The 8436-nt window shown below is 48.1% G+C and overlaps 1 protein-coding gene across 1 annotated transcript in view; it reads left to right on the top strand.

Moving 5' to 3' along the window:
• Positions 1-5308, top strand: part of galnt11 (UDP-N-acetyl-alpha-D-galactosamine:polypeptide N-acetylgalactosaminyltransferase 11 (GalNAc-T11)) — a 15076-nt gene extending 9768 nt beyond the window's left edge. Inside the window, exons 6-11 of the mRNA XM_037763140.1 lie at positions 1-64; positions 270-387; positions 1169-1321; positions 1418-1639; positions 2980-3222; positions 3743-5308. The exon at positions 1-64 is cut by the window's left edge and continues 186 nt beyond it. Coding sequence (XP_037619068.1) covers positions 1-64; positions 270-387; positions 1169-1321; positions 1418-1639; positions 2980-3222; positions 3743-3874 — 932 coding nt within the window. The 3' untranslated portion in view covers positions 3875-5308. The remainder of the gene's footprint in view (positions 65-269; positions 388-1168; positions 1322-1417; positions 1640-2979; positions 3223-3742) is intronic.
• The last annotated feature ends 3128 nt before the right edge of the window (positions 5309-8436 follow it).

The following is an 8436-nucleotide window of genomic DNA, read 5'->3' as shown; positions in this document are numbered from 1 at the left end:
TCAAGTGGGACCCCGTCCCCCCCGCCGAGCTCAACGGGCCCGAGGGAGCCACCGGACCGATCAGGTAACCCGCCGATGACCGATCGGGTAACCGGCCGACCGACCGATCGGGTAACCGCCGACCGACCGATCGGGTAGCCGCCGACCGACCGATCGGGTAGCCGCCGACCGACCGATCGGGTTTAATGCCATAACGACGTGTTAACACCGTAATGGCACGTTAACGTTAAAGATGGAGCTGATGATAATATTACCCCCCCTCCCCTCAGGTCTCCCACCATGGCCGGCGGTCTATTCGCCATGAACAGGAAGTACTTTAATGAGCTCGGCCAATACGACGGCGGCATGGACATCTGGGGCGGAGAAAACCTGGAGATCTCCTTCAGGGTGAGGACGCCGTTTAACCACCGCCAGTCACATGATGCTGGAGTTAGCCTAGCTTAGCATAAACACTGGAAGTAGATGGAAAGAGCTAGCCAAGGCTCCTGCTGGTTCTACTGGGTTTCAACCAGTCGGACCAGTAAGACGTCTCTCTGTGTCTCTGTGTCTCTGTGTCTCCATGTCTGTGTGTCTGTGTGTCTCCGTGTCTCCGTGTCTCCGTGTCTGTGTGTCTGTGTGTCTGTGTGTCTCCGTGTCTGTGTGTCTCCGTGTCTGTGTGTCTCCGTGTCTGCGTGTCTGTGTGTCTCCGTGTCTGTGTGTCTCCGTGTCTGCGTGTCTGTGTGTCTCCGTGTCTCCGTGTCTGTGTGTCTCCGTGTCTCCGTGTCTGTGTGTCTCCGTGTCTCCGTGTCTGTGTGTCTCCGTGTCTGTGTGTCTCCGTGTCTGTGTGTCTCCGTGTCTGCGTGTCTGTGTGTCTCCGTGTCTGTGTGTCTCCGTGTCTGCGTGTCTGTGTGTCTCCGTGTCTCCGTGTCTGTGTGTCTCCGTGTCTCCGTGTCTGTGTGTCTCCGTGTCTGTGTGTCTCCGTGTCTGTGTGTCTCCATGTCTGTGTGTCTGTGTGTCTCCGTGTCTCCGTGTCTGTGTGTCTCCGTGTCTCCGTGTCTCCGTGTCTGTGTGTCTCCGTGTCTGTGTGTCTCCGTGTCTGTGTGTCTCCGTGTCTCCGTGTCTCCGTGTCTCCGTGTCTGTGTGTCTCCGTGTCTGTGTGTCTCCGTGTGTCCGTGTCTCCGTGTCTCAGATCTGGATGTGCGGCGGTCAGCTGCTCATCATCCCGTGCTCCAGAGTCGGTCACATCTTCAGGAAGAGGCGTCCGTACGGCTCGCCGGGGGGGCAGGACACCATGGCCCACAATTCTCTGCGGCTAGCGCACGTTTGGATGGACGAGTACAAGGTAAACACACACACACACACACACACACACACACACAGAGCCGTGATCCTGAAACGTCCTCTGACCTCACTTCCTGTGTGTCTGTGGTCCAATCAGGAGCAGTATCTGTCCCTGCGTCCGGAGCTACGTGACCGCAGCTACGGCGACATCAGCGAGCGCGTGGCGTTGAGGAAGCAGCTGCAGTGTCACGAGTTCCGCTGGTACCTGGACACGGTCTACCCCGAGATGCAGACCGTCGCCAACGGCAACAAGCAGCAGCATCAGCCGCTGTTCGTCAACAAGGGGCTGAGACGACCCAAAGTCCTGCAGCGAGGACGGGTACGTACACGCTACACGCTACACGCTACACACTTCATGTTACACGCTATACGCTACACGCTACATGTTATACTGTCATCGTCCTGCAGAGAGGACAGGTACGTACATGCTACACACTACATGTTACACACTTCATGTTACACGCTACATGTTACACGTTACACGCTACACGTCACACGTCATGTTACATGCTTCATGTTACACACTTCATGTTACACGTTCCTGCTACACGTTACACGCTATGTTACATGCTTCCTGTTACACACTTCATGTTACACGCTACACGCTATATGCAGAGAGGACGGGTACGTACATGCTACACGTTACACGCTATGTTACATGTTACACGCTATGTTACACGTTACATGTTAAACGTTACACGCTACATGTTACACGCTACATGTTATACGCTACATGTTATACGCTACATGTTACACGCTACATGTTACACGTTACATGTTACACACTACATGTTACACGTGACATGTTACACGCTACATGTTACACGATACATGTTACACGATACATGTTACACGCTACATGTTACACGATACATGTTACACGCTACACGTTACATGTTACACGATACATGTCACACGCTACATGTTACACACTACACGTTACATGCTACATGTTACACGCTACACGTTACATGTTACACGTTACATGTTACACGCTACACGTTACACGTTACACGATACATGTTACACGCTACACGTTACACGCTACACGTTACATGTTACATGTTACACGCTACATGTTACATGTTACACGTTACATGTTACACGCTACATGTTACATGTTACACGCTTCATGTGACACGCTACATGTGACACGCTACATGTTACACGTTACATGTTACACACTACATGTTACACGTTACATGTTACACGCTACATGTTACATGTTACACGCTTCATGTTACACGCTACACGCTACATGTGACACGCTACATGTTACACGTTACATGTTACACGCTACATGTTACACGCTAAACGCTACATGTTACACTTTACACGTTACATGTTACATTATACACGTTACACGCTATGTGTTACCCATTACACGCTACATGTTGCACACTTCACGCTACACACTACATGTTACACGCTATGTTACACGTTACATGTTACACGCTACATGTTACACGCTACACGCTATATTACCCATTACACGTTACATGTTGCACACTTCACGTTACACGCTACACGCGACACGCTACAGGTTATGCTGTGATGGTCGTGCCGTCTCCATGTTGTAATAATGTGTTTCCGTAACTTTACGTTTGTTTGTTGATCATAAATAACACAAACGGCTCCTCTCTGTCCGCCATCTTTCAGCTTCGTAACCTAGCAACGGGGCGTTGCCTGGCGGCCCAGGGCCGGGCCAGTCAGAAGGGGGGGGTCGTCGTCCTGCGACCGTGTGACCCCCGAGACCCCGAACAGGACTGGGCCTACGACGAGGAGGGTCAGCTGGTCCTGGCGGGTCTGCTGTGTCTGGACGTGTCCGAGGTCAGGACCTTCGACCCCCCCAGACTGATGAAGTGTCACGGCTCGGGGGGGTCGCAGCAGTGGAGCCTGGGGGTGAGACGCCAACGCCGTGTTATATACCGTCACGGTAGACTGGAGGCTAACGCTAGCAGTGGGCTAACATTAGCTGGAGGCTAACATTAGCTGGAGGCTAACATTAGCTGGAGGCTAACGCTAGCGGCTCTAGTGAGCTACAATATCAGAGAAGCGTTTCAGAGACGGAGTAAATGTTGCTAATAGTTTAGCCTTCTGCTAACAGCAGCTAACGTGAGCCGCTAGCTGCTGTTAGCAGAAGGCTAAACTATTAGCAACCCTGGAGACAGACAATCTTGCTAGCTAGCTAATCTGGTCCCGTTGGTTCATGTTAACTGGAGATCCTGGAGAGTGACGGCACGTTGAGAGGAACCAGCATCTTCAGTTACTGTTAAAGAAGACAACCATACTGGCTAGCCAGCGTTAGCTAGCGTGTTCAGAGAGCTATTCTGCCTCCACTAAACACGTCACCATGGTTACCAACAGAGATTATAACTCTCTGTCTCTCTGTCTCTCTGTCTGTCTCTCTGTCTCTCTGTAGAAGTCCAACCGTCTCTACCAGGTCTCGGTGGGTCAGTGTCTCTCCGTCGCTCAGCCCGTCGGGCCTAAAGGTTACGTCTCCATGGCGATATGCGACGCCTCGCAGGCGCAGCAGTGGCAGCTGGAGGGCTGAGGGGGACGCCATCACTCGTCCTCCGTGAGACGGACAGACGGTGGGACGGAGGGACAGTTTGGTTTTAAAGACAATCAGGTTTTAAATGTTCGTCTTTTTGATGGTTGGTGTTTTTTCTCAGGACGACTTTTATGAACCAGCACATTTTATTTCATTGATTTTCTTTTAAACGGTCCTGGAAGGTCCTGGAAGGTCCTGGAAGGTCCTGCAATAGGTTTAGTGTTGGAGTGATGGATTCCAGGAGCCTGCAGGAGGAGTTGTCTTTCTCTCAGAGGGACGGACGAGGACTGAACTGATGAACTGATGGACTGATGGACTGATGAACTGATGAACTGATGAACTGATGGACTGATGGACTGATGAACTGATGGACTGATGAACTGATGGACTGATGGACTGATGGACTGATGGACTGATGAACTGATGAACTGATGAACTGATGGACTGATGGACTGATGGACTGATGAACTGATGGACTGATGGACTGATGAACTGATGGACTGATGGACTGATGAACTAATGAACTGATGAACTGATGGACTGATGGACTGATGAACTGATGAACTGATGAGGATCAGATTCTGTTCATAAACCAGGAATGTTCTGGTATTTATTGAAATCATTATAAAACCTGATTCTCTCTCCGTGTTTCTGCTTTTTAATCAAATCATGGATTCATCAGTGAAACATGGAGCCTTTTTCTATGAGCCAGTCAGCAGTCACCTGTTGACCTGTAACACACCTGTTGACCTGTAACACACCTGTTGACCTGTAACACACCTGTTGACCTTTAACACACCTGTTGACCTGTAACACACCTGTTGACCTTTTACACACCTGTTGACCTGTAACACACCTGTTGACCTGGAACACACCTGTTGACCTGGAACACACCTGTTGACCTGTAACACACCTGTTGACCTGGAACACACCTGTTGACCTGGAACACACCTGTTGACCTGTAACACACCTGTTGACCTTTAACACACCTGTTGACCTGTAACACACCTGTTGACCTGGAACACACCTGTTGACCTGGAACACACCTGTTGACCTGGAACACACCTGTTGACCTGTAACACACCTGTTGACCTTTAACACACCTGTTGACCTGTAACACACCTGTTGACCTTTAACACACCTGTTGACCTGTAACACACCTGTTGACCTGGAACACACCTGTTGACCTGGAACACACCTGTTGACCTTTAACACACCTGTTGACCTGGAACACACCTGTTAACCTGGAACACACCTGTTGACCTGGAACACACCTGTTGATCTGGAACACACCTGGTTACCTGGAACACACCTGTCGACCTGGAACACACCTGGGTGACGTCAGGTGATCGTCTCTGCAGGACACGTGGTGACAGTATTACAGATGTTTTTACAGTTGTGTCATTTCATCATCAATAAATCAACACAGACTGACATGTAAAGACGAGTGTTGTTTAACTCGCTGGTTCAGGTGAAGCTGCTGGTTTACAGGTACGTCTCTGTCGTCATCGGTCGCCGACGTCCGTCACACAACCTCTGTGAGAACGACTGGATCTGAAATGAATTATTGTTCCGTCATAGTTCGTTTATTTTTTACCGCTAACGCGAAATAAGAGTTTTATGTGTGATGCGGAACCAAAGTTCACAAACACAAGTTCCCCCTGGGAACTTTTATCCGTACGCTGTTAGCAACCTCGGGGTCTGTAACCAATGCTGAAGTGTTTACTTTGAAGTGGTTCCAGATATCCTTAAAGTGGTTCCAGATATCCTTAAAGTGGTTCCAGATATCTTTAAAGTGGTTCCAGATATCCTTAAAGTGGTTCCAGATATCCTTAAAGTGGTTCCAGATATCTTTAAAGTGGTTCCAGATATCCTTAAAGTGGTTCCAGATATCCTTAAAGTGGTTCCAGGGTCCTTGAAGTGGTTCAGGGTCCTTGAAGTGGTTCCAGATATCTTTAAAGTGGTCCAGGATCATTGAAGTGGTTCCAGATATCCCTGAAGTGGTTCCAGATATCCTTGAAGTAGTTCCAGATATCTTTAAAGTGGTTCCAGATATCTTTAAAGTGGTCCAGGGTCCTTGAAGTGGTTCCAGATATCTTTAAAGTAGTTCCAGATATCTTTAAAGTGGTTCCAGATATCTTTAAAATGGTTCCAGATATCTTTAAAGTGGTTCCAGGGTCCTTGAAGTGGTTCCAGATGTCCTTGAAGTGGTTCCAGATAACCTTGAAGTGGTTCCAGATATCTTTAAAGTGGTTCCAGATATCTTTAAAGTGGTTCCAGGGTCCTTGAAGTGGTTCCAGATATCCTTAAAGTGGTTCCAGGGTCCTTGAAGTGATTCCAGATATCTTTAAAGTGGTTCCAGATATCTTTAAAGTGGTTCCAGGGTCCTTGAAGTGGTTCCAGATATCCTTAAAGTGGTTCCAGATATCTTTAAAGTGGTTCCAGGGTCCTTGAAGTGGTTCCAGGGTCTTTGGAGGAGTTTTGTTAGAGCAGAGTGAACGCTGTAAATACTTCCTGTGGAGCAAACGACCACAGAAATCAATACATTGTGCGTGTGCGTGTGCGTGTGCGTGCGTGCGTGCGTGTGTGTGTGTGTGACGGCCTGCAGAGTATTGACGAGAAGAGAAAGCTCATTATTTCAGGGGCTGAATCACTGGAAGCCATTAATTAGACTGTTATTACACTCACACACACACACACACACATACACACTCACACACTCACACACACACACTCACACACTAATTAACCTTATTGACCCAGAACAACCCTGACTACATACACACACACACATCCAGTTTTTATATCTAATATTTGAGTACATTCAGGTAAACTTGCAGTTCTGGTGATGATTCCTCCCTCCAACTGTCCTTGAGAAGATTCCAGGTCCTTGAGCAGGTTCCAGGACTCTTTGAATCTGTGAGGAGGTCAGAGAAGTCCTTCAAGGTCTGAGGACTCCAGATGTGGTTTTGAAGACTCCTTGTGGAGCAGGTTTTATGGTTCCTTGAGAATGTCAGAGAAGATCTTTAAGGAGGTTCCAGGAGCTCCCGTTATTCCCAGGCCTTGAGCAGGTTCCAGGTGTGGGTTACTGTGTGTGCGTGTGTGTGTGTGTGTGTGTGTGTGTGTGTGTGTGTGTGTGTGTGTGTGTGTGTGTGTGTGTGTGTGTGTGTGTTACTGTGTGTGCGTGTGTATGCGTGCGCGTGCGTGTGTGTGCGTGTGTGTGTTAATGCAGATAGATTTTATATTACGGAGCGTTCCCAGTTAATGTGACATCATGCAGTCTGAGCAGCTGGCGGCTGATTGGACGGTTGGATTGATTCTAGAACCTTTATTGATTAGCAGCTCGTTGATGGAACAGTGTGATCGACACATTACTGCCGTGTGTAAGTGTGTGTGGTCTTTAGCCGTCTCCATCTTGGTTTTTATTCGTCTCCATCTTGGTTTTTATTCGTCTCCATCTTGGTTTTTAGTCGTCTCCATCTTGGTTTTTATTCGTCTCCATCTTGGTTTTTATTCGTCTCCATCTTGGTTTTTAGTCGTCTCCATCTTGGTTTTTAGCCGTCTCCATCTTGGTTTTTATTCGTCTCCATCTTGGTTTTTATTCGTCTCCATCTTGGTTTTTAGTCGTCTCCATCTTGGTTTTTAGTCGTCTCCATCTTGGTTTTTGGTCGTCTCCATCTTGGTTTTTAGTCGTCTCCATCTTGGTTTTTAGTCGTCTCCATCTTGGTTTTTGGCCGTCTCCATCTTGGTTTTTGGTCGTCTCCATCTTGGTTTTTAGTCGTCTCCATCTTGGTCTTTAGTCGTCTCCATCTTGGTTTTTGGTCGTCTCCATCTTGGTTTTTGGCCGTCTCCATCTTGGTTTTTGGTCGTCTCCATCTTGGTTTTTAGTCGTCTCCATCTTGGTCTTTAGTCGTCTCCATCTTGGTTTTTGGTCGTCTCCATCTTGGTTTTTAGTCGTCTCCATCTTGGTTTTTGGCCGTCTCCATCTTGGTTTTTGGCCGTCTCCATCTTGGTTTTTGGTCGTCTCCATCTTGGTTTTTGGTCGTCTCCATCTTGGTTTTTAGTCGTCTCCATCTTGGTCTTTAGTCGTCTCCATCTTGGTTTTTAGTCGTCTCCATCTTGGTTTTTGGCCGTCTCCATCTTGGTTTTTGGTCGTCTCCATCTTGGTTTTTGGTCGTCTCCATCTTGGTTTTTAGTCGTCTCCATCTTGGTTTTTGGTCGTCTCCATCTTGGTTTTTGGATGTCTCCATCTTGGTTTTTGGTCGTCTCCATCTTGGTTTTTAGTCGTCTCCATCTTGGTTTTTGGTCGTCTCCATCTTGGTTTTTGGTCGTCTCCATCTTGGTTTTTGGATGTCTCCATCTTGGTTTTTGGTCGTCTCCATCTTGGTTTTTAGTCGTCTCCATCTTGGTTTTTGGTCGTCTCCATCTTGGTTTTTGGTCGTCTCCATCTTGGTTTTTGGTCGTCTCCATCTTGGTTTTTGGTCGTCTCCATCTTGGTTTTTGGTCGTCTCCATCTTGGTTTTTGGCCGTCTCCATCTTGGTTTTTAGCCGTCTCCATCTTG

The sequence above is a fragment of the Sebastes umbrosus genome, unplaced genomic scaffold (assembly GCF_015220745.1).
Source record: "Sebastes umbrosus isolate fSebUmb1 unplaced genomic scaffold, fSebUmb1.pri scaffold_166_arrow_ctg1, whole genome shotgun sequence".
NCBI lineage: Eukaryota > Metazoa > Chordata > Actinopteri > Perciformes > Sebastidae > Sebastes > Sebastes umbrosus.
This window is presented reverse-complemented; position numbering and strand designations above follow the sequence as displayed.